Here is a 12918-nt window from a genome sequence, read left to right as displayed (position 1 = left end):
CTGAGTCGGGACAGGGGTGGCAAGTCTGTACACTTTCCCCTCAATTTTGCTGTGAACCTAAAATTGCTTTAAATAAAGTCTCAATAGTTAAAAATAAAAGAGATAAAACCAAGAGGAAAAATGATATAAGCTGCATCCTAGTGGAAGCCTTCCTTCCATCTCTCAGTCTTTTGCTAGGTCACAGAAGTTAGCCATCAAAAATCTAAACAGCACAACTGAAAGGAGAACTTAACAGAAGGGCACGAAACCCCAAGCTCAACAGTTAGAAAATACACAGTGTCCTCAAGCACAAACAAAACATTTCAGAAATGGATGACACACTGGGCCATAAAGTATCAATAAAATGTAAAAATCAATACCAGTTGCACTAATTGGATATCAATAATAAAAAGACTGGGCTTCCCAGGTAGCTCAGTGGTGAAGAACTTGCCTGCCAATGCAGGAAACACAAAGATGTGGGTTTGATCCCTGGGTCGGGAAGATGCCCTGGAGAAGGAAATGCCAGCCCACTCCAGCATTCCTGCCTGGACAATCCCAGACAGAAGAGCCTGGCGGGCTGCAGTCCGTGGGGTCACAAAGAGTTGGACAAAACTGAGCACAGACACAATGACAAAAAAAAAAAAACAAAAAAAAAACTCCTCTGCAAAGATTTAAAAAATTTAAACTACACTTTGAAACAACCAAAAGAGGAAATTACAGTGGAAACAAGCAACATTTGAAATATTTTGTATGAAAATCATGGCATGCAGCCAAAATACTGCGTCAGTTCAGTTCAGTTCAGTCACTCAGTCGTGTCCGACTCTTTGTAACCCCATGAATCGCAGCACGCCAGGCCTCCCTGTCCATTACCAACTCCCAGAGTTCACCCAGACTCATGTCTATCGAGTCAGTGATGCCATCCAGCCATCTCATCACATAGTTTAAATTTACAGCATTAAAGTGTAAACGCATGTCAGATAAAATCGAAACCTAGTCAGCTAAGTGTCTACCTTAAGAAACTGGGGGAAGAAGGGAGAGAATAATCATAAAAACAGAAACAGTAACTGAAGCAAATAAGACAGGGAGCGTAAACAAGGCGACTGTGAGCTCTCGGCAACGACTCCTGATACCAACAATGACACCAACCTTCTGCAAGATTAACAGAGAAGAAAACGAGAGGAGAGTATTAGGAATGAGGCAGACAGAAGCGCAGGACCTGAAGCATGAAAGAGGCTGTAAATAACTTTATGCCAATAAACTCGAAAACTTGGGTTAACAGACACATTTCTGGAAAATTACAAGTTAGCAAAGTTTACTTCGGAATTAAAGAAGGCCAAAGAGTCCTGTGACTATGAAGGAAATCAGTTATTTAAATCTTCCCACAGAGAAAATGACAGACCCTGAACAGTTTTATAGATGAATTCTGACCAAGTTTCACGAAACAGATTATTACTATTTCATAAAAGTGCCCGTAAGGAGGAGGAGGAGCTCTGCAGCCCGTCTTATGAAACGGGATCTACTTAATGCCCACACCATGAGAGTGAGAGGACCCAGAAAACCACAAGCCAATCCCTCACCAGACGCAGAAGATCCTCCAGACACAAAATACAAGCAAACCAAGCCAGTGCTGTGTTACAAGAAACAAGTAACAGTAAGTTAGGACCAGCATCATCTAGTCCTGGCATGTGTGTTACAATAAATAAGCTAGAACCAATGTCGCCCAGTCCTGGCATGTGAAGGGGGCCTAGCATTAATACCAACATTCATGACATACCTAGATAAACAGAAAAGAATCACCCAAAAGAGGCAGAAAAATGCACTAACTGTTGGGCTTCCCTCATGGCTCGGTGGTAGAGAACCCGCCTGCCAAGGCAGGAGATGCAGGTTCGAGCCCTGATCCAGGAAGATCCCGTATGCCACGGAGCAAATAAGCCTGCAGGCCACAACTACTGAGCCTGCGCTCCAGAGCCCGGGAACCGCAACTCCTGAGCCAATGCACCTGGAGCCTGAGTTCCACAGCAAGAGAAGCCACCACAGTGAGAAGCCCCCGCACTGCAACCAGAGAGGAGTGGAGCCCCCCTCGCCACAACCAGAGAAAAGCCTGCACAGCAACGAAAACCCAGCACAGCCAAAAATAAGCGAACAAAATTATTTCTTAAAAAAGGTTCCACCAGGAAAGGCAAAGCAAAAAAAAACAAAAAACTTTCAGAGGCATCTCCTTTCCGATCCTTTCCAAGAAGAATCCACTGAACTGAAATCAGCTTTGCCTGTTTTCCCTCTAGTGCTCCAGGTTATACTTTTTCTGAGACAATACAGGGCAGTTCTATCCTGTTCCTCTACATGGTGTCCTTCAAATATTGTAAGACAGACTGCAACTTCTTCTGGTCTAAAACCTGATTCTTACATATTTCCTAAGAGGAAAGTTCTCAATTTTACACAAAGTGGCAGCCTCTTCTCAGGGTGCTTTCTAGGTCCCCTATGTTCCTGTCACCCCATGAGGAACAGAAGAGCCCCCGGAGCCTGAGATGCACTGAGGGGTACTGGGGGGAAGGGGACCAGACAGAGGGGTCAGGGAGGGGCAGGCCCTGCAGAGGGGCGGTGCGCTGTTGGGCTGCAGGGACAAGGACCCAGCTGCCCTCACTCCGGCTCCTGGCACAGAGCGTGTAAACCCTGGGGACTACCGAGGGGAGTGAGTGGGCATCTGGGATTCACAACGAGCCCCTTCACCTGCGGGGCAGCGAGGCTATGCTCACGACGACCAGACTGCACCGTGACACCAGCGGCTCCAGCCTGACTAGCACTGACCTCTGGCTTCACGATTATTCCAAGACCCGGCCTCAAAAGCAGGAGGAGCCCCGCTTCTCCTACCAGTCAAGGCATCAGAGTAACTGCAGCTTGTTCTGCCTGAGTGTGAGCAGAAAACTAACACTGTCAGTAGGGAGAAGCTCCAGCCCCATCTCCACTCCAAGAGGATGGCACCCTGGTTCAGTGTGAGACGTTATGGAAGACGGACCCCGGCCCTGATCCTGCAGAAACGCCGGCACACAGGGGCCTGTAGGCAGTTCCCCGCAGGCAGCCCTTGTAGCACGGCTCTCCGCAGGGACCTCACACCCTGTCCCCGAAGCAAAGCTACCCTGTAGCTCACCTCCAGCCCCAGCGCACCTTTCCAATCTTTGGATTACACAATGCCTCCCATAACCTGCTGCTTCTTTCCTTAAAGAAGGGGAAATGAAGAACAAGGAATCGACAGACGACCAGATCACTTTCCCTTCAGGAGCCTCGAGAGCAAAGACTGTGTAAACAGTCTAAAGAGAGACTGAGAGGAGTCCACCAGTCTGCACACGGGGGCGGAAGCAGGGCTGGCTATGACTCTGACCCCTACCTCAAAGATTAACTGAGATCACTCCCCTCCCTCCCTTCAGAAACCCTCATGGCTGAGCAGACTCTCTGAAGGGGATTCTGGGACAGGAGTCCACCTTCCCCCAGGCTGCCGCCTCCTGATTAAAGCAACCTTCCATTCCCACCAGCACTTGTCTCTGAGTGGCGAGCAGCCAAAACAACTGCAGCCAAAAGATGGAAGCAACATAGGTGTCCATCAGCAGAAGAAAGGCTGAACATCTTGGTTCACCCACACAAAGATGGCAACCCAGCCTTAAAAGGAAAGCTGTTGTGAGCAGGCCACCGCTGGGATGAACCCTGAGACACTGTGCTAAATGAGATAAACTACAAGAGACAAATGCTGCATGATCCACTTCGGTGAGGTCCCCAGAAGAGTCGGACTCCGGGAGACAGAGCAGATTGGCAGCTGACAGGGCTGGGGAAGGGAGAAGAGACTCGGTGTCTGATGCGCACAGCCCCAGCTCTGCAGGATGGACAGCATCAGGCGGGGGTGGTGGTTGGTGGCAAGAGGGGAGCATGGTGCCTGGGCGCACTGACCCCAAAACATTGCTGACACGCAGTTAACCTGGCGTGTTTTACCTCCTGTGCATTTTGCCAGGATGGAAAGGAGCTGTCTGTGGAGACGTCTAAGGGAGGACAGAGCCATGCTTCCAGACAAGCAGGCCATTCACAGTTAACCTTGCGCTCGATGGCAGCACCTGGAAGGGGTCAGGCTCCAGGCCACAGCCCACAAGCACAGAGAGGAAAGACACACCCCAGCTCCTCGGACACCACGGGCCCTGCAACACAGCCCACGGGCACCAAGATCGAAGGAGCTTCCTCCCGATCGCCGAGCCGCATTGGGTTCATCACGTGTAAAAACCTGGACCCTTTCATATGAGCTGCCACCAAATCTGTATTTCTGCGCTACTGGTTTTAAGATTAATTTGCAACAAGCCCTGCTGCAGCCCTGACACTGTCAAGACAGTCTGAACCTTGAATGAGCAGCCCTGGGGTTTGCTTCCTCTGGCAGCTGTGAGCCACCCGTGGACCTGAGAGGCATACTTCTAATTCCTCGACCACAGGAACCTGCTGGCTCTGGGATGCTGAGTTCGGATAAAAGACTGGGAGGGGTTGATAAGTCACAGAGACGTTACCCCGACTCTGAGAGCCTCTGGATGCACCAGGCGGCCAGCGGGGAGACCAGGGGGGGCAGGAAACGAAGCACAAAGATGCGCCCACAAGTGCTCTTCCGGGCCTTCATGTTATTTATCTACAGAGGCTTAGATTTGGGGGAATGAACTCTTGCCCTTGGGCGAGACCTGCCCTCGGAATGTAAATATCCAGCCACTTGGCATTTAATCAGCGATGGGAAGAGCAAGCCCCCTGTGCACCTGTGCCCCGTGCCTCTGGCGGGCTCGTCCGTCTCCATGGAATCACAGGATGGTTTCCTGTCGTGGACGCTGTGTCTGTGAGCCCTCAGCCCGCTGGGTGTCCCTCCTGAGTCTGAGCCTGGAATTAATCCAGAGCAGCTTGCTGCTTTCCTCTGGTCTCATCTCTGAAGAGGAGTTGCAGACTTCACTTCATACTCTTTTCTTGAAGTGATCTTGTTCAAAAATGGTTCTTCTGACTGAAGAATTCAAGATTAAAATAGGAACTTTTCAGAGATGGTACATCACCCTCCAAGCAGGGGTTCTAGCCCTTCTTTGTTTTCCTGACTGTTCTGGAAAGGGACAACAGTAATTGTAAACTCATTATCTGTGGTGAATTTCAGCGTTACTTTGAAGGGTCCACGCTGCTTGGCTGCAGTTGCCCTTCGTGCGTGTGTCCAGGCCTCTTACAAGCCTAAGCTCCTCAGACAGCTCCTTTCCCGCTGCCCTTGGTTTCTTAGACACCTCTGCACGGCTCTCAGGGGCCACCTCTAGTCTCCCCACCCTTCACCGGCCACCCTCACACACTGTCCCTCAGTGTCCACCGATTCAGGCTTCAAGGAGGAGCGCAGTCAGGTCTCCGCCCCATTCCCAGCCCCCAGTGTGTAGCCGGGGTGGACGTGCTGCCATTCGAGGGGCTACGTGCGTCTGTGTTCTTGGCTGAGTTTATATAATCCCCAGCGCAACTCTCTGCAGGCTGACGAACAGGTAGCTGACTGGATTACTAATCCTTCTATCTTGTCCTTTTAACAAACTCAAATAGAGTATGATAGAGAGTAACTCAGAGTAGCTCTCCAGAACTCAGCCATTACCCTACACTGACAATAACAGACACAACAAAGTCCAAAGAATAGAAACGGCCAACTCACATCATGCATCCAGAGATATAACTGGAAAGAGAAGTCACAAAGGTGGCTTGGACCCTTTTACCGATTCTGCCCAGTCCTTCAATTTCTTTTGTGTTTGGCACAATTCTAAATGCTGAGGATTCTACAAATAAAGATCTATAGTAAATTTTAAATGAAAAAAAAAAAATTTGGATTTGAGAGGCTCTCCTGTGAGCATAGATGCTTAGTTTTGCTATGTAAAGATTTCCTACAAACAACTGAGTTCCAAATCCAATGGACTTATCGTCTTTTTTCTAATTCATTTCATTGCTTTAACTGTATTACCTGTTACATAATATATAAAGTGCAACAGATACATTTTAAAAAGTTAAATAAATAAATGCTGAGGATTCAAAGACGAACGTGACTGTACCTGGGCACTCAGGGAGGTGCAGACTGAGAGGACACAGCACCTAACAAAGCAGCACGCCATCAAAGCCCTGAGAGGACGGGGGCACGTGGACAGGAAACACTCGATGCTGACCGCCAGCTCAGAGCTAATTCACCACAAAGCACGGCTCCCTTAGCCCTCCTCTACAGAAGTAAAATCTCTAACACGATAAGGTGCTAGTTAAACCCATCCCTGGTAGCTCAATGGAAGCAATCCACCTGCCAACGCAGGAGATGCAGGAAAGGCAAGTTCTATCCCTGGGTGGGGAAGATCCCCTGGAGAAGGAAACGGCAACCCACTCCTGTATTCTTGCCTGGAGAACCCCATGGACAGAGGAGTCTGGTGGGCTACCGTCCAGGGGGTAGCAAGAGTTGGACACGACCGAGCGACTAGACGACAACAACTAGAACCTAAGGGATTTTCAGACTTGGCCTCATACAGACGCTAACTAAACGTTATAGGGAAATATGACATCACAGTTTACGAAACAACAGATTCAGACCGAGAAACAAACGTTCAGAAGCAGAAAGGGCAGGAAGAGCAGAAGTTCTCCGAGGTAGCACTGAGGCTCCATGGACGGCCTGTCCCCTGTGGAGACAGGACGCAGTGCTTCCGAGGGGGATGGTGTGTGGACCAGACACAACACTGCTGGCACATGACAAGGGCAGCTGCCTGTCCCCCTCACGGCACAACAGCGACAAATGAAGGGAGCGAGTCAGGAAACAGGAGGAGGAGTCTGGTTTGGAGAATATTCTGAAGAGGCAGCAAGCGTTCGGTGCTGGCCGGCGGGTCCGAGGAGCCGCCCCTACCACGCCCAAGGACACACACGCGTCAGCCCTACCTGGCCCGTCTGATAGTGTCGGGCAAACTGGTGAACCACCCGGTAATCGTTGGCAAAATACTCCATCAGGATAGACGGGACCTCGGCGAAGTCCGTGGGGCACCTGGTCCCTGGAAGGGGCGAGAGGAGAGGTCGGCAGGAATCATGGCAGCATGTCAGTGTCACCATAGGCGCTCATTTACATTTTTATGTGTACTTCTGATGAACTACGATAGTCTTTAATTCATTAAATCAATATTTTACTTCTATAAAATTGCACACATTTGCAGGAAAGTTTGTACTCATCTCATACATTTTCCCATGTATCAGAAGCAAAACAAAATATTTGCACAGCTGGGTAAAGCACTTGTAAAGCAACGGCTCACACCCTCTACAAACAAAACTGTCTTCAGCTCAACCGGGCTACACCTGGCACACAAATTACAACATTCTTACAATGAACACATTCTAATTTAATGCACTGAATTCCATCACTAAAAGCCAGTATCCCTTATTCCTTTTAAAAGTATTTTATCTACTATTTCTGGAACAAAGTCAACCCTCAATATAGAAAGGCAACATTTCAAACTCAAAATTACTTAAAGTAACAAGTCCTATAAGAACGTGTTGGTGGCACTTTATGATTCTGTCCAGACCATCTGCAGTCTTTTCAAAATATCTCCTCCTCCCCAAATACTGTGTGTGTAAAGTTAGCTGCTGAATACTAAGAACCACACCTGCCCAGGTGGTGCAGGGCTGGCCCGTCTGATGACAAGCTTAGAGAAGATGACGAGGAGGGGGGCTGTCATCAGCAAGAAAACCACAGCTTTATGCAGGGGACGCAGAAGAGAGACAGTAAGGGCCTGGCCATGCCTTTCAAGATGCCCTGAAGTTTTCTGACTGATTTTGGATAAAAAGAGGCCGTGTACATTCACTTGTTCGCTTGCTAAGCCTGTGCTGGAGCTGAGAAGGCGTGCTTATTCACACACACAGCCACTGACATAAATTCCACATAAAACACAGCAGAATGTAAAATGGTACAAACTGGAGAGACAGGCACTCATACAGCCTTGGTGAGAACTGTCGTCATGGACGGAAAAAACGTATGAGGGTTGGGTCAGATCACAGGTGGAAGGACAAGATGAAGCCACCTGATCAATGACCACAGGGTTTCTAAACAAAAGGCTTTTTTCCAACTAAGATGAAAAGCGTGTATTTAAAGAACTGCAATGGACGAAGTCCTGTACTGAGTGAGCTCCTGCTCACCAGTGACGTGCTGGTATCGAGTCCGTCCCAGCATCGAGTGCATGGCATGTCCCATCTCATGGAAAAGGTTCTCCATCATCCCAGGAGTCAATAGTGTGGGCAGGTTTCTTGAGGAATGGGGCAGGTTCAGCATGAGGACCACCACGGGGAGCTGGTAGTCCCCGTCTTCCTTTAAACGACCTCCTCGGATGGTGAAGTGGCAATCCTTTAAGAAAACGAGACCAGTGAAGAAATGATCAGAAGCTAAAAGGTAAGCAAGTCTTAATGAATGCAAAGTCCTATCAAAATGAGTGAGTACAAGTGTCACCTTAATTCTATTCTTTTATTTATACTTTTTCCCCAACACTTTCTCCTTTGCTGAAATGTTACTTTCTTAAAAACACCGATAATACTCTGAGCTCCTGTTGACAGAGTCATTCATTCACTCCAAAGACGTGCTGAGCTGACGTTCCAGGAGCTGAAAACATGGTCACCACTGAGCTCAGACGCTCGAGATGCTCAGGGCAGGGAGAAAGGCAGCCACGGCGGGGAGGGACGCTGGTGTTAATGAGCCCCTTCTGTGGCTGGCGATGAGACAGGCCACACACCCCACCACCGTCTCCATCGCCTGAAGAGACGAGCTCTCAACTGTCACAAAGCACGGAACCTGAGTCACTTTCTCAGTCCACATACAAAAGTTGATCATTTCTTCTCACATAAGCCTACGAGGCAGGTATTTCATTTCTCAGATGAGAAAACAAACCGAGTCTTGGAAACACTAAGTCGTGTGTCCAGGGACACACAGCTAGGGCCATGGCACCTCAAACCTGAACCCAGGTCACGAACCTGGACTCTCCAGCCTTTCAAGCACAGTGAAGGAACAGTGGATGCAGCGGTCAATGGCCCTGACTCTGGTCCTGCCATGCAGACCTGCTGGCCACGTCTCCTGAGAACTGGTTACCTCCACCAGCCTCCCCTCCACCGTGTCAAACGCCAGAGAGTTAACTAGCGTCTGTTATAACCTCTGTGGAAACTATGGATCACTATTAAATACAATGTACCATTATTTCTGTTATAACTTTATAATCTGAATTCTTTACAGTTCCAATCCAATTGCCCAAAACTGCTGAAGCTGACTGATCTGGAAACCTGGCCTGCGGTTTCACACAAGGAGTGAACTGGTGGTTGACAAGGTCCCTCAGAGACACACCTTGTGCAGTGTTAGAGCAAGCCCGTGCTGCGTACGGACAGCTCCAACCCCCGCACCTCTGACTGTGTGACTCTAGGCAAGTAACCTCAGCTCTCTGGCCTCAGTGTCCTCATCTCATCAGGACTGAGTTCAAAAGGCTGAGGGAAACTTTGAAAGCGGTGCATGAGAAGGGCTCAGGCGCTGGCAGGCACACAGACAGGCTCCTAAAACAGCACTCATCACTACAATCATTGCTACCGCAACCCAGCTGAAAACAGCAGATACACATTTCTGTAACTACCTCATAACTTCTGCCGTCTTTAAATTCTACCCCATTTCAAACGTACACATTTAGTCACCACTGTTAATGTCTTTTAAATATCAGTAACTACAAAAATGAGAGGTAAAGTTAACGTTAATACACATTAGCTACTGATCACTCTAGAGACTGGTTTGTAAATAAAGCATCACCTGGTGTGGTTTGTCTGCTCGCTGAAAAAAGTCACAGTAAATGTATCCCAGCAGTCCTTCTGATTCATGAACCACGGCCTAGAAAAAAAGGTTGATTTACTGGTGAATGAAGCCATCACAACTTCCAAAAGTAGAAACATATTCCATACACCAGAACCTGCACTCAGAAGACCAACAGCCACCAATGCAGACATTTTATGACTTTCTGCTTCCAAGGTCACCTCAAGGTGGGTCCACCGTGCCTTCAGCCTCTTCTGCTGTGTCTCTGGGGTGACTGGCGAACTCTGATGGGAGAGGAACCCTCCCAACAAGCCCTGGGTCCTGACCGCAGGCCCCATGCCATGGCTCTTCCCTGGGCCTGAGCCAGCCCAGGACGAAAGCACAGTGACCCCTCCCACAGTCAGGAGGTGAGGACGCTCGCACACCAACCACGGCAGCGTGGGCTCAGGGAGCGACGTCTCCTCCTGGGTCAGCCCCGTGAGGCACAGCTCAAGGAGAGCAGGTCTCCATCCACCTCTGCATAAGCGGGACCTCTACCAGACAGAACCTCAATTACTGGGGACTCCAGCACTCCATGAAGCATCCACTTGGTGCCAGGAACTGCTCAAGGCATTGGGGAAAGCTGCCCATGCAGGGGGCTCCCTCCTGAACGAGCCCCTCCATCGTCTGCACTGGGTCCTGGCACTCTCCTGTTACACTTTCTCACTTCGTGGCATCGCTGCAGGTTATCCATCTGTGTGACGCACAGGAGACTGCTGGCTGCTCGGTAACTAAGCTTAATCTACAATCACCAAACACAGCCAGGCAACGAGCAGACATCCACGCTTCTTAGAAAACGGTGATGAGAGTACGCTGTGCTAAGCCAGAGCACTAAGCCTGAGGGCCGCAAACCCTCTAACCCCACCAGGAAAAGCAACACCGGCAGCTCACACAAAGTGGGCCCTGATGGGACAGCCCCAGGCTCGGACTCACACCAGCACACGGGCCACAGCCCAGCCGCCGATGCACACGTGGGCTCAACCTTCTATCCAACTCCTCAGAAAAGTATTTTGTCTCAGAGAAAGAACTCTGCTGCTACGTGTTTACCCTACTTTCCTGCAACAGTGGATTCTAGAGAACAGTGTTTTCACAATGTCCTGAACCAGAGCAGCAGTCTGGATTAAAGCGTTGTGGACAGGGTCCCAGGCCCCGCAGACGGGAGCGCGCTCTGCCCCGGGCACTCACCAGTTTGCGGACGTCCTCACTCCACACCTCGCCCTTCACGGGCTGCTCCCCGTACAGCGAGACCCCCAGCAGCCTGTTGAACAGGAGGCTCAGACCCTCCATGCAGGCGCCCAGGGAGAAGAACGGGCAGTAGAGACCAGGCTCGATGTTGAACCTGCCGAGGAGAAGCAGCCACGTTTCTGTGAGCTTCAGCTTCTAGAGGGGAGTGAAGCTCACTCTTCATTTATAAACCAGGAGTCAAGGAAGGATTGAATCATGAAGTGGGTCTCTACTCTGGAAGAGGGTTTTCAGGCCTGTTTTTCTTCAGAAGAGCAGCGACTGATCACTATGGTAGTGAGGGAGACACCAGGGGTAGAGGCAGATGGGGAGACACTCACGGGGTCTACAGAGGGAAACCACAGAAGCCCAGGGACAGGCTACGGGGGACAGGCCTAAGAGCGCAGCTTCCGGACCAGGAGTGACCACCGGGCAGGCGCTGGCCGCGTGGGCGCCAAGTGAAAGCACAGCTGCCCAGTTAGTGGGCAGATGCTCAAGACACATCGATCCTGCCTTCTCACACGGGAGCACTTCTCCAGACACGCACCTCTCAGCCCGAATCAGTCCGCTGTAGTACGGGGGGTCCCAGGGCATCAATTCCTGCAGCAGAGACACTCACCGTTAGGAAAGCTGGGATGATTTCAGTTTTCATCAATAATGCAGCCATTTTATAAAATGTAATCTGTTACTGTATCAGGAAAGTTTTATAAAAACCCTAGGAACTCATCATCTGGCAAGAATTTCATTCCTTACTCTCTACTCTGCCTTTCCTGTAATCAATGAGCTGAGAGGCAGAAATCAGCTATACTTGCAGAATTGGGGGAAAAGGCAGACAAATGTCATTCTAAAATGTGAACTTCTAAAAGTGGACATTAATAGATGAAACTAGCCATGTTGAAATCTACCCCAGATGTGGCCCATATGTTAATCCATAGGACAGTGCAGGGAGGTCGGGGAACTAAAGGCATGACTAGGGCCCTGTCTGGACCTACACAGGAAGCTTAGCGTGGATCCCAGGAATGAAAGCAGCAGTTCAGACCAAGCCGCGGCAGAATTCCTGAACTTGGCAAAGAAAACACGTCATCAAGAAGCACTTGAACAATCGTTCCTGATGCCGGCTGCAGAGCAGTAACAGAGCTGGGAACTCTGCAGGGGCCACCCTCCCCTGGGGGGCAGGCTGGCAGGTGACAGAGGGCAGCAGCCGGGCCGGACGCAGTCAGCCTGGCTCAGGTGCACAGTCCACGTGTGCTGGCCCCCAGTGCGTCCCCACCTTCCATCTGCCCTCACACACCCCTGAGCCCAGCCCCTGTGAGCCAGGCCTGGCCTGCGCCGGCCTCTCGTGCTCCTCTCTGCCTGGGCTTCGTCCCTGGCTGTCGCGGGCCTCTCGCTTCTCCCAGGGCTGCTCTGTGCCATCTCCCTGGAGGGGTCACCACTGCCCAGGCCTTACAAGACGGCCCCTCCACCCGCCTGCCTGCACTGTTCCCTCTCGAGCCCCAACCCGGGCAGAACCGTGCAGGCAGACTCTTCCTGTCTTCACTCTCGCTCCACCCCAGGTGTAAGCTTCGGGAGAGCAGGCTGTGTTTCCCTTTTCCTACAGTGTCCCAGCCCTGAGCTCTGCCTGCTGTGCAGCAGTCCCTCACGAACTGTCCTCTGAGTCACTCAACAGCACCTCCTGGAGAGTATACTGCTTAGAAACACAACTCCAGGCTCTGAGCAGAGCTCTATGAACAGGGAGTCCGTTCTTAAGAACGGGGTCCGAAAGGTTCAGTTTAGACACCATCTCCTCTCCTGACCCAGACGCATAGCATCTGCTGGCCCACAGATGTCAGTCAGTCAGTTCAGTCGCTCAGTTGTGTCCGACTCTTTGT

General features: G+C 50.4%; 1 protein-coding gene across 2 annotated transcripts in view; it reads right to left on the bottom strand.

The window, feature by feature from the left end:
* Nucleotides 1–12918, bottom strand: part of MIPEP (mitochondrial intermediate peptidase) — an 85505-nt gene that overhangs the window by 44968 nt on the left and 27619 nt on the right. For both annotated transcript variants that reach the window (XM_070800280.1, XM_019971500.2), the window contains 5 exons: nt 11598–11650; nt 11015–11168; nt 9791–9868; nt 8152–8356; nt 6907–7016 (listed from right to left, as the gene is read on the bottom strand). In XM_070800280.1, the coding sequence (XP_070656381.1) occupies nt 6907–7016; nt 8152–8356; nt 9791–9868; nt 11015–11168; nt 11598–11650 (600 nt within the window). The remainder of the gene's footprint in view (nt 1–6906; nt 7017–8151; nt 8357–9790; nt 9869–11014; nt 11169–11597; nt 11651–12918) is intronic.

Source organism: Bos indicus, chromosome 12, assembly GCF_029378745.1.
Source record: "Bos indicus isolate NIAB-ARS_2022 breed Sahiwal x Tharparkar chromosome 12, NIAB-ARS_B.indTharparkar_mat_pri_1.0, whole genome shotgun sequence".
NCBI lineage: Eukaryota > Metazoa > Chordata > Mammalia > Artiodactyla > Bovidae > Bos > Bos indicus.
Note: the sequence above shows the minus strand (reverse complement) of the source record. Positions and strands in the feature narration are given on the sequence as shown.